Below are 13,323 nucleotides of genomic sequence, written 5' to 3'. Positions count from 1 at the left end.
TGGTATTGACAACGATATCATTTTTATGATACTATGGTATGAGTATTCGTGAGTCGGTTTCGTCTTCCGGCTAGCTCTCAGTCAATAATTTTCTACGATCGTATCGTAGCCATTGCGGCAGGACGGTCTCAGATAAGCATGTCGTGTTCTATGGGGTAGTGGTGGGGAAATGCATCTCAATTCCGGATTATATCAAATTGATTCCAGGGGGGACTTGAACGAGGCAGGCGTGTAATGAAAGGATCATTAATAACCCATCGAGGAGGAAGCCGAGTATAGCGAGACTTGGAGTCTTTGCATTCACTCGATCTCTGTCGGTATCGCTAGACTCCGTAGCCAGGTAAAAGAAATTCGCTCCCCATCATCGCAATACCCCAACCTGCGATTAAATAATGAAGCTCAGCGAATAACTAGTCTCCCCACATAATAACATCATGGGGATATATGAATAGCTCCAGTAGTGATACTCTACAAGAGATGTACCACCACAACTCAAGACAGTTGAAGACGACCAGGCACCAGTTGAGATCTATGGACCCTCCAAAGTAGTGAGGCCCAACCTCAGTGCTCCCGATAAGGGTACGACTGCTTAGGGGTACTTCCGTTAGGGAAGATTGCCTTCAACTGTAACACATTCTAGTAGAAGGTGTTTTTGGCGAGCAACGAAAATGGTGACAGGATGTCGGTGTGCTGATCAACATCGGTCACAATTCCATAAGTGTGTGAATGCAAAGCATAATCTTAGTTTCTTATTACATACCATGTTGTTCTACTACACTACAACGGTTTCACCCATAGCAAGCGAGTATATATATACGAATCTTGACAGTGAAAAATGGCGAGGACATCGGTGCGCGCCGAAGAATGCTTCCACTCGGCATACATATACCGTTCTACTGCAATTACTACGTTCTTCAAGAACGGTTCTTGGTCTGCGGTTGCCACTTGAGATACCACTACTCCTAGTTGAGATAGAGTATTGCATTTCGCCGACTAAAATCGATGAAATATCACAAAAAAATAATATTCTCCTAAAATTTTTTCACTCCCAGAACAGACTACTCGAAAAATTTCCGTACCCGGATATTTCCAAATGCCCACGCGAACACTATTAATAATTCTATTTTATCTCACTATAGTCGCACGTGAAATATTCAGTGAATAGTTCTTATACAGTTCTCGATAATATGATACGTAAAATCATCTCCACGTATGCAGTGCATCACCTGAGTTCCTCATAAGTCCTCCGATTTCACATTGTATGTGATTCTGTCCCAAAATGTGATGATGCAAATCCTGCATTCAGATAATTTGCTGTCAAAGATTACACTCTATAAAATCAGTCAGAAAAGATATTATATACTCTCAACACCTCGGCATTTTAGCAACGGCCCCCCCGACGGTGCCTCCTCAGCATCACAATCTCCCGAACTTTCAGTAGCAGTGTTCTCTTCTATGTGGAACACTCTTTACTAGTACACTATATACACTTAGATGAATCTCAACTCACCATCAACTGTCCTTCAACCGATCATACATAGTGTTGCCAGAATCGAATAGTCGTAACGCCTTGTAACGGTACCCTGCATGATGAACCGGTGTAGATGAGATTCCAGTCTTACAGGAAAACCCAGTGTGGGGGGATATGCACTCCTACCCGAATTCGTGTGTAAACTCTCCGGCGGAAGAAAGCGAAGACCTATGCCTCCAACACTGGCCTCACATATTTGCTCGATCATTTCCCCTACATACGATTCGTTCATACACATCCAACTTTTCACGCGCCACAAAATTAACCACTAAACCCAACACCAACCCACAATGAAGATGATACAGTGAAAATGTCGGGGGGCAACTACTCCACGGAAAAAGCTCTACGACAATAATAATGCAGTTGGGGGGGAAAATTCAATCCCATCATCATCATATCGATTCCGCCTCAGATTCCTTAGCCGAAGTAAACTCCACTCCTTCCGAATCTTCTCCCGGGTCCGCTTCCAATTCACGGCTTTCCGCTTCTTTTCCTCTCGTACCATCCTTCTCCGAACTCGTCTCGCCGCCCGATCGGACGTCTTCATCAGTCTTGACCTCTTTCGAGGAAACGGGCGAACCTTCGCCTACAGACGCTGGCGAATCTGAAAATGCTCGAATGTATACAATACCAGTCGTCTAGAGAGGAGGAATAGGTGTGCAAGCGTAACTTTGTCAACAAATGAGAGTTTCAAGTTAATTTCTTGAATTTCCTCCTCTCCAGACGACTGGTACTGTATATATAAAATGTATATAGATGTACACAATATATGCATATATATACAAAATGTATATACAGCTTCCTCGGCTTGGGAGTTTTCAACACTACACACAGCTTCTAGTAGAAGTGTACAAAAACCAAAACGAGTTCCAACACGAGTAGTTGCCCATGTGCATGTTATTTAGTGCAAAATGAGGGATTTGAACCGTCCACCTCGCCAATGACAACCCTGAACCCTACCCTGCTTAGCTGCAGCTACAGGTGGTGGTGGTGGAACTCCCGCATTCGCTCTCGCCAAAACCGCTGCCTTCAACTCCGCCACCTACAACAAAATAGAGACTCCGGGAAGATCCCTTCCTAGTTTTAATATCAAAGTAATAAACTCTTATATTTCCACAGCATTGAGGAGAAATACCCAATTTCCCCATCATTTTTTCATATTTTATTTTACCGCTTGTGCCGCCGCCTCCTTATTAGTTCTCTCATCGCGGACCCGTTTTGCCAAGACTGTGATCAACTCCGTCACTTGTTCCGTCACTTGCTCGACACTCTCCCTATCACCATTAAGACTAACCTGCTCCCCAGAAAAACAACACATGCCGGTATCGAACCCGCGACCTCTGCTACCATAGGCGCCGCATCTTCCACCGACACTCGCAGCAATCCGCCCCTACACCCTTTCCTCGCTGCAATATCACCGACTGCTGTATCGGGGTCACTCGTTAGACCAGAATTCGCCAACTCCTTCCACGTAACATCCGTGGCTGAAAAACGACCAGAAAAAGTACAAAAATTCCAGAAAATTTTCGATTTTCTGGGAAGATTTTTCCACCACATACAGCGCGCGGCGATTAGATATGTAAATGTGCGCTATTTCCCGAGATTAATAAGAATCGATCTGAAACTATATCGCATAAACAATGCTGGTAACCTTTCGAGACTATGATAGCGACAAGTTGTTCACTATCATTAATCCCAAAATAAAATACACAAATTCTTCACGTTGGCATCAGGTAAGAATTTCAATCTTCTCAGGTAGGAATTCCCGAGAAGCAAGAATGATCAACCTTCCCCGGAACAATGGCCGCCATTATTCTTCCCTTTTCATCCAGTGCTGCACTACGACTCCCCTACGTCAAACTGCCGCACATTTCTGCTCGTGTTTAGTATTTTCGATTTCATGTTAGGTTATAGTGAAACCGTCGATCATAAACAACAACAACAACAACCCGGAAAAACATATTCCCACACTTTCGACCTGGTCATAATATTCAAACCCTGAAACAGCTCAATACGATAGCGCATCCTCCATCAACCCAAAGACCCCAGGATCAATTCCCGCCTACTCCCCACCTTGTAACAAGCCTTCAATATAGAGCCTCCTATTCACACTAACGGACCGATAGCTCTTCATCTGCTCCCTTCCTTCAGCCGTACGTAATACCGTACACAATACACCATCAAAAAGATTCCTTCCAAACGCAGTACGAATGTGCTGATATACAAAATCAACTCGAAAAAAGATTCTTCTCATGCCCCACCTTAGCATCAGAGTTAGTCTTAGGCACCAAGCCGACACCATTAATCGCCAGAATAGTATCTCCCTCATACAGATGTTGCTGACCAGGAAACGGGCTGATATATAATACCAAATACCCTCGAGAGGTTGACTAAAATAAAAATGCGCTCTCCGAGATTCGAACCCACGACCTCAACAAACCTGCAAGTCCAATCCACACACAAGTTCACTTGGCCGCCCGGGACCTGATACTATGCCGTTGAGGAAATGCAAGATAGCAAGATTTGCCAAGATTACTCTCCTCAGGAATGACAGCCTTCTTATCGTATTTGGTAACTTCCGACCGCGGCACAACCCGTAACGGCACCTATTTCGTGGCGAGTGAAAAAAAACAACAAAGTTTTCTCGATAAGTTTCGCAAATTTCGCGGAAAAATTTAGCGACACCTTCCAGAGAAATAAATTTTACTCCAAAAAGTTCCGCATTAACATTTGAGCACCCTCATCCGCGATATCAATAACACAGTTCACATTCATGAGGTTTTTCGATCCCAAAATTTTCCTGCGCGCCACGAAATAATTTTTTCCATTACCAACTCACATTGATAATCCTATTCGCAATCGAGTTAGAACCTCCAGAAAAGGTCTGCTGAGAATTCTAAAATAGAATTAAAATGCCCTCCCAGGATTCGAACCCACGACCATCCTCACCTGATCACCCTTCCTTAACGAGTTGAACAAATTCTGTTCCATTTCCGCGACCGTCATTCGTTGCTCCTTCACCCCTCCTCCGTCATTCCCATACGTCTCCATCGTTTGCTGCTGCTGCTGCTGCCCAGTCGGCACTAAAAATCCCCATTCAAAATTTTCTCGCGCGCCACAAAAATAATATTGAAAAAATATATGTAATCGCTTTCCTCGGCAGTTTCCTCACTAATTATACAAGTTTACATATGAATTCGAATAGAAGTGCTCCGAAACCAATAAGAATTTCCCCTCGGAATTTCCAAATCGCCACCGGTACATGTGCATATCGCCTCCACTGTCGTCCACAATGGAAGTTGCTGAAATACGAAGTGGGAAATTGCACTCGAAAAAATTGCCGAAAATTTACATATTTTCCCGCGCGCCCCCAAATTATTACGATTCTGCGGTTGAGTGGCCTCCGCCGCCTTGTGCTCATCGAGGAACCTCCTCAAAGTGCCCAACAGATCCGCAACCGTTGGCTCGCTGTGCTCCTCCCCTACTACCACCATGCTAATAGCGCGCGCCCAGATGATCGATATTATTATTACTACCTCCATCGCCTTGAACCGCTTGTTGTTGTTGCTGTTGTTGCCTAGCTAGTCCAGTGGCATGCTGCTGCTGCTGAGCCTTTGCTTGATTTCTATTAACCGATTCTTGCAGTGCAGAGAGCTGCTCCACCAGTGCGCGCTGAAGTACCCACCCACGTTCGCTCACCAGTAGGGGAATATTCGAATTGCGCAAAATTGAAATATATTTTCATATCGCGAGTGGAAATTCGTTCGACAAGAAAAATCTACGAGATTCAACTGAGTACTGTGGGAAAACTCCGAGTCAAAACACAGGTTTCTGTGGAGCAGCAAAAATATATTTATAATTTTCCCAATAGTAATATAAAAATAAATTTTCCCATTAGAAAAGTTCATCAAAATACTACAACTTTACATATAAATTCGAGTAGAAGTGTACAGAAGCCATTTAGAATTTTCTCATAATTTCCCCCATCATCATCACCATCAACACCGCATTATCCTTCTTCTGCTGCTGTTGTTGTCCGTCCACCTTTCCTCGCCTCTCGTTAGCCTCTAGACGTGCTATCAACGACTGCACTTCGACGACAGCTCTACTAGATTTAGTAGGGACGGGTGTAAGGGAGCTTCCCCCATGCATTTTCAACCCAGCAAACGGATCACCACTCCGAGCTGCTGAAGTTAGGCTAGGACCACCACCAGAAGAGGAGGAGGAGGTGTACTTCAAATCGGCAAGTCGCGTTTGACCCGAACGATTTCTGAGAAGTGACGTGCCCGGGGGTTTGCAAAGCTTCCGATCTTATTACAGTTGTGATTGTGCAAGAGCAGCAACGTCATTCGGGGAGAATCTCGGCCGACCAATGGGCGTATTCATCGGCCCACCAACCGTCCCAGCCGACTCAAAAGAACTCCCAAATGGTGGCGCGGTATGCGGGTCTGCCATCAACCCCAAGGTCCCCGGTTCCATACCACCCTCCTCCCCTCTACCCGCAGAGTTAACTTTATTCTCATTCGCCTCCTTAAACGCCGCCATAAGATCATCCCCAAGCCTATTAGCATCATCAGCATTCCCATACAACCTACAAAAAGGCGGAGCGAAGCGATTCACCAAGTACATTTTCATCCTCTCAAAGTGTGACTGATTTACACATAACAAACTGCCGAGCATATACTGTCACTTCGCGTATTGTCTATAATCGTTCGTAGATTCAAATTATTTCTCGACAACCACGACACCAGTTGAGCTCTCGAGACACTCCTCGAATGTCTCCTCTAAATTTTCCTAAATGTAATTTCTTCAACCTTTTCAACACACGAAAGCGGCTCATAAAAACGCACAAAAATTCCCTCTCAAAAAATGAAAATTTCCTACCAATCAAAAACGGTAATTTCAAAATGGATTCATCCACCGTCACGCGCCACAAAATTCCCCTACTACTTGGACCGGGACCCCTGCAGTTTCCGTAGTTCTTGCGATACCTTTTCTGGTGCGTCTGAACCACAGTGCAGAGTTTTATAATATATTTTCGCGAGAAATTCATATACGAATTCGGGTAGAAATGTACAGGAATCAACAATAATTTTCATATAGTCACCAACCACGGTACGATACAAAAACCTATAACATTCCCGAAGGGGAAATTTTCCACGTATGCATAGGAACACATTCTCCGAACAGTTTCTAATGTAAATATCATCACATTAGGAACATCTTCCCAATCGAACTCTGGAGAGCGTCATCCCTCAAGACTAAACAGTGTTGTAATATATGTAATCGCTTTCTTCAGCTGACCCTAGGAGTTTTCTCAATCATTATAGGAGTCCCTATACAAGCTTGGGTAGAAATGTACAGAAACCAACAAAAATTTTGCTAAATTTACTAAAAAATTCCATATTGTCACCAACACATGTAGTTGACCATATGCATATTTTCCCTTCACACTGTGATTGAATATTTCCGAACTCACCGTCTCCCGATGTAGTAATTTGTCGGAATGATTGCAACAACGCGGAAGCATCTGAAATGAAAAAATAAAAAAACGCCAAAAAATAATGAGGTTTCCACCATAATTTGGCATTCATGGAAATTTGCTGGGAAATTCACAAAATTTTCGGCATTAAACTTTCCTGTCTTACTAATTCTAGGAGCACTGCGGGAATATATGTAATCGCTTTCCTCATCAGCTGAGCTCAGGAGTTTCCTATACAGTGTTGGAGTATGAATATATGTTCGCTTTCCTCACCAGCTGAGCTCAGGAGTTTCCTATACAGTGTTGGAGTATGAATATATGTTCGCTTTCCTCAGCTGATCTCAGAAAGTTCCAAAGAAAGAATCATACACGAATTCAGATAGAAGTGTACAATGAGAATTTCCTCTTTAATTTTCATTCTGTCACCAACACATGTAGTTTGCAAATTTTTCCCATACCGCTGTTTCTGTATCTACTGAACCACTCGCAAAACCAATATAATGAAGTTTCACACATTTTATGTAAAGTGGCGTCGTAATACTCTGTGAAAAACTAGGCGATATTCGCGATGATATGCAGTAGTCGTGAAATATATTTTTCACTAGTTTTTTTCATACTCCCCCCCGTATCACCATCTGTTCCCTTTCTGTCCATCCTCTGTGGGAAGATCTCAATAATTCTATTTCCTCGAAACATCCCCGCGTTCTCAATCATGTTCATACGTACCTGTAAAATTCCTCCGCAAAATCTGAAAATTTTAGCGAATTTTTTTTCTTACATCCAATTTCCTCAAATCTGGTAGAGCTCTCGTGAGCATCTCAACACCACCAGCAGTCAAATAATTATACGACAGATCAATCTGCAGAGCACCCGACTCTCATCCCGAAGGTCCCTAGATCGAATCCCACGCCCTACTACCTCTTTAACCGCCGTAAATATATCGTCATTCGAATTCTCTCCAACTTCCCGCGACAGCCATTTCGTGAATTCATCAGTTAAATTATTTCCCGAAATCATCAAAGAGCTCAGCCGAGCTTTCGAGTGGCCAATCAAACCCTCCAAAATCTCAATTATCCTGGAAAAAATGCCCTCACCGGGGATCGAACCAGGGACCTTTAGCTTACCCACGATTTCCCAAATTCGACCTCGGTAAATTCACATGAACGTGTACGTACATATCCTTCTTCGATTCCAATAATTCCTTTAACTCCTCCCTGGCTTTACTTGGATTTATTTTATCTAAAAACGCCCTCACCAGGGACCGAACCGAGGACCTACTACTACCACCACCCTTCGCAGCCGACAACGTCGCTACTCTTCCTTCAACGACAATATACTCGAATTCACTCGATGGTTTACCTGCTCGAAGAAATGCATGGAAAAAATATCAGCAACCCGTTTAACGTGAAGTGGCGTCGTAATACTCTGTGAAAAACTAGGCGATATTCGCGATGATATGCAGTAGTCATGAAATATGTTTTACATATCACTAGGGTGGTGAAACTCCAATAAAATCAATTTTCATATCACTAGGGTGGTGAAATTACAATAATATAATAATTCCATCAATAGTAATCTCCCTGATTTATTACTCATGAGTTTATCTCGTAACAGAGCCTGTAAGGAGGCTACAGCTTGCTCTCGAGCTTCCTCACTGCCGTAAACTAAAGAGGATTCAAGTTGGACCTATTCCGTATCTAACGTACTCACGCCTAAGATTCCTTCAAAATTCCCTCGTGAATGAGAGAATTATAAACTTATTATTTTTCCTATTTCGTATCTTAAAAACGCCGCAAAATTTTCCTCTGAGCTGAAATAATTATTTCTAAATCGACGATTTTCCGCAAAATTCTGAAAATTTTGCCAAAAAATCTATGCCATATTACTTTTCGATATTGGTGGTTGTGGCAATAACCCCGAGTCAACAGAATGGTTATGTTCCTGACATACTTTGAATCTTACTCGCAGCAACCTAAGATACCCTACCTCGCTGCCATCCGATTGACCAGACTCGTTGCGAGTGGACATAATAAAAATCCTCAAAGAAAATATATATTAATCCGATACCACACTTCGGAAAAAATTATAAAATATGAGTAAAAATTCTATTTTTCGCAAAGAAATTGTTGAAGTATAAGTGTAAATAAAATTGAAATATAGAGAAAATTCATCATGTCGATCGTATACTTCCCGCCCTGAGAAATATACTAATAATTGGAAGTCTAAGTCATGGCATATCTAAGGTACCCGCTAGCAAGATACAAATAAGGTACCCACTAACAAGATACAAATAAGGTACCCACTAACAAGATACGAATAAGGTACCCACTAGCAAGATACAAATAAGGTACCCACTAGCAAGATACAAATAAGGTACCCACTAGCAAGATACAAATAAGGTACCCACTAGCAAGATACAAATAAGGTACCCACTAACAAGATAGAACAAGATACAAATACGGGTGATGTGAACGGCGGGAAAGCGAAGCGAACCATTATCCGTGCACTTCATTTTTATCGGCGCACTTTGATATCGCGCGCGCCCAGTATCATCTGATATCGTACAGTTTCAGATCCTCGTTACGGATTGAAACTGTCAGGGCGAAAGCCTGAATTAGACTTTCAGAGTTAGAATTGACTCGAGACTCAGTTGTAGTTCAACTGGACTTGAATAGATCTGACCTGTTCTGATTTGGTTATCTTTGTAGCATCGTATAGCTACATCGTATCTGCAATAATCGTATTACATCTAACAAGTTATCTATTGTCGCGCTGAGCATCTAGTATGGTGGGAACTAGACATTCGAACAAGTCTGGAGTCCAGACTCTGGACTAGTATCTTTAGGAGATCGCGGTGAGATTGTTTCTCAGGATCCTCGTAGGCATCCATCAGATCCATCCGGATCATCATCCGCCTTCGTATCTCCGCTACACCTACAAAACCAATCGGTTCAAGGCAACGACGCTAACCCACAAGGTTCCTCTCCTTCTAGTCGTCCCACTACTCGACGCTCACAGTGACCTTCAGTCGGGCGAGCGCGACTTTACTCAGAGTAGCGCGCGCCTTTAGGGCGCTGCCCTAGAAAGGTTAATCACATCTTGGTTTCCAGAGTGCTCCCAGGATGAAGATTCGCAATTGTCAGATTGAATTCTGCGAGATCTATTGAAGACGTTGAATGATTCTTGGGTATGGTAATCTTCCAAGAATGAGGAAACGGTTTTAGTGGTGTCCTGTTCACTTGAGGAACGCAACGACAACTTTCAAGTACTCAACGGCCACCTCGCTTTGACCACTACGAAGACGAACTGAAGAGCGTCTTGCCAGTGATCACTAACAAAAGGGAAAAATGAATGAAAAAGTGTTATATCATCAACCCAGTCGTTGTTGATCTCAGAGAGCACCAACCACAACTATCCTATGACGACTGCATTCGGGGACACTTTTGAAATGAACTCGCCTGAGCCCACATCACTGCGATGGACAACATGTGACATAACCGACTACTATGCCGTTGGTATGAATGAGAGTGACGAGATGAATCTCTACGAAACGAAAAGATTTTGGGCGATTTTTACGCCGGGGGTTCCAGAATAATGTATCTCCCACGCTGCTGATTGGCTACCATGAAGTCCCCGAAATAGTATAAGTGATGATACCCTCTCTTGTATAGGGGATATCCGCAGGTATCATTAATCCGAGCATTGAGTCCTTGATAGATATTGCTGCCTTGTCTAGTCAAGAACATGAAAGGGGAGGGACCTGCTCTTCTGTAGGGTAACAAGACCCAAGTAGAGTAATATGGATCGCGGGAAAGTGCCAGACAGGTAATCGTCAAATTCACATCAGTCGAATGATCTACTCCAAGAGTGGCAATGTAGTTACCGAAGTCGTGCTGAAACTCTTTGCGATCGGCGTACACACCAAAGAGTAGAGACAGCAGAATGAAGACTCTGACCATAGCTACTGGAAACACGTAAGGTGAGGGAGCACTGACAACATTCGAGAAGCGTTCGTAGTATTGTGATCGTTCTCACGAAGTTAGGAGATCTAACTCAAAATACTAGCTTGCGTGACCGATCGGTTGACACGTTATGCGTTTGCGTGCAAGTGATCGTCACGAGATCATCAAGTGATCACTTAGTGATGGTAAGCAATGGAGAAAGGAATTCTTATTAACCTTCTTATCGTATCCGTTCCAGCCTAAGGGCTGCAGGCCGGTTCATACAACGAGTAATGAGCGAGTGAGATTCGTACATACCTGCGCGAACACGAATCAAGACTGCGCGATGTGTTGTACCCGTGAAAATAAGGTGGAGGAGTTTCACTTTCTGCAGTGTGACCCAAAGCATGGTGTTGGAGGCATCCTCCTCTATCGTGCTATCCCTGAATGACGTATCGAACTGATAAGGGTACGATACAGGAGAGGGGAGACATGATAAGGGTTATGAACCAGTCTCGAGAGGAGACGAGAGACTGGAACGCACAACTGGGGAGACGCCCCGCTCCCCTGTTCGCGCGCGTATGCACGAGTGTCGCTCGCCCATTATTCGTTGCATGAAACGGCTCGCAGCCCTCAGGCTGAATTTCAGCCGCTGAAATGGATAAGATAAGAAGAATTATTACCTATTATGGCTATCCCAAGTATTGTTGAGTCAACCAGTGCGGGTATTACTACTAACATCCCCTCGGCGCGTGACGTCACCATAACGTGCCGTCACAGTTGCAGCACACGATGCATGAACGTTAGCTGTCCGCGCACGCCCACTGCACATGCGCCAGCTACACATGGTTTTTAGATAACTCAAGTGAACTTGGTCCTATGGTTAGCCTGTACCCCTATATATCCATCGACACCATGCAGTTGCAGAGGAGTCTGACCATACTCAATATGGTGCTCTGCGCGCATTCATGTGCTTACGTGACGCCTAAATGAGGCTCAGGAGAACCTTCCCTCTACTTTCGAGTCACTCACTAAGGTCTATCGGACTATCTCAATCGAGGGTGTAACACCCTACGAGGGTGACCCTAGGAAACACCGAAACACCTGGGTGTTGATGTAGCGTATTATCGTCCATACTGCACCAATTGAGAATTACGCCTACGACTCGTAGGCTATGACTCGCAGGCTACAACTCGTAGGCGTCACTCGCCGTTGCAGGACTCAGTGTACTTCAGCCGAGTTCCGCTCGTTAGACGGCAGCACTGTTAGGACAATCGTAGGGTTCGTCAAGGCCGCGTGCCGTCTATTGGAAGAGGCGGACAGTCTCAGAAGGGAGTCCCCGACGGGCCGCCGACCCGGGGTCGGGATCCCCGACTCGGGAAGCAGTTCGAAACGGACTTTCAAGGCTCCGTAAATGCCCAAGTATCTGATGGAAGCCCTCCACGAATAACAGCTAACGAGTGGGTCAAATCATACGCTGTATGTTATGTAGTTCGTATTACCGTCCTTGTACTAGAATCACAACAGGAGCCGATGGAGGGAGTTATAACTTTGTACTTGCGTACAGACTATGAAGATATATCGATCACGCTATACGAAATAAGCGCTCCTCCTCCTAATCGATACTCCTTATATCAAAAGAGATGAGCTGGTACAATCCAGCAACATTGTGGCACACGCAGTTGCCTACACAACGGAGCATACGCTAGAACATACGCCCCCCTTGCCACAATGGGTTCAAAAGTATATCGATGGTAAAAGAGAAAAAAAACGACCGAGATAACATGAGACGGCCTTAGACTGATCTAGTAACCCTGCGTAGTGCCCTTCGCAGGTCCATTATATCCAGCTCGTCGGGCTGGCAAAGGGATAATCGTGATACATGTAACACTCGAGTATCACCGTTACTAATCACCTTGACCTTCCACATTTATTTTCCCCCCACAGGCTGGTAAATGCGTCAAAAAAAACTTCACTACACTCTCTGTTTCCTGCCGTCTTAGCACGTACTTCCCTTCCAACCATGTCTGGAGTTGGTAGTAGAACCCGAACTAAGCGGGCTCCGAGCCCGCTCCCAGCGGCAATCAAACCAAGGGCGACCAACGTTATCATCCGAGAACCGTCTCTCTCAACGAGTTCGCGGAGTTCCGGGATCACATGGGCGACTCCCTTAAGGGGCTGACTGACGCTATAGCGTCTATCACATCGCAGCTGAATGGGTTGCAGCAGAATGGGACGGCGCCAGTGGTTGTCGCGGCCAGGCGAGACTCCCAGAGTCCGCTCTTGCCGAACCATGCTCGCTCAGAGCGAGACCATCAGACTACATCGCCTCCGGCAAGACCAGGAGCAACGACACTCTGTCAGTCACC

The 13,323-nt window shown here is 44.5% G+C and overlaps 1 protein-coding gene across 1 annotated transcript; it reads right to left on the bottom strand.

The window, feature by feature from the left end:
* Window positions 1–1,923: 1,923 nt before the first annotated feature.
* On the bottom strand, window positions 1,924–9,041 carry Pmar_PMAR013359 (hypothetical protein; the record flags this gene model as incomplete). Its single annotated transcript, XM_002772797.1, has 23 exons — window positions 1,924–2,135; window positions 2,492–2,573; window positions 2,703–2,825; window positions 2,879–3,015; window positions 3,605–3,746; window positions 3,793–3,886; window positions 4,363–4,427; window positions 4,481–4,614; window positions 4,914–5,012; window positions 5,068–5,203; window positions 5,528–5,801; window positions 5,850–5,979; window positions 6,016–6,122; window positions 6,482–6,536; window positions 7,011–7,061; window positions 7,646–7,739; window positions 7,792–7,872; window positions 7,932–8,088; window positions 8,138–8,252; window positions 8,298–8,372; window positions 8,606–8,677; window positions 8,900–8,954; window positions 9,000–9,041. 23 exons carry the CDS (start codon window positions 9,039–9,041, stop codon window positions 1,924–1,926), a joined length of 2,532 nt encoding a protein of 843 aa, XP_002772843.1.
* Between the last annotated feature and the right edge of the window lie 4,282 nt (window positions 9,042–13,323).

The sequence above is a fragment of the Perkinsus marinus genome (genome assembly GCF_000006405.1).
Source record: "Perkinsus marinus ATCC 50983 genomic scaffold scf_1104296960390, whole genome shotgun sequence".
NCBI lineage: Eukaryota > Perkinsozoa > Perkinsida > Perkinsidae > Perkinsus > Perkinsus marinus.
This window is presented reverse-complemented; position numbering and strand designations above follow the sequence as displayed.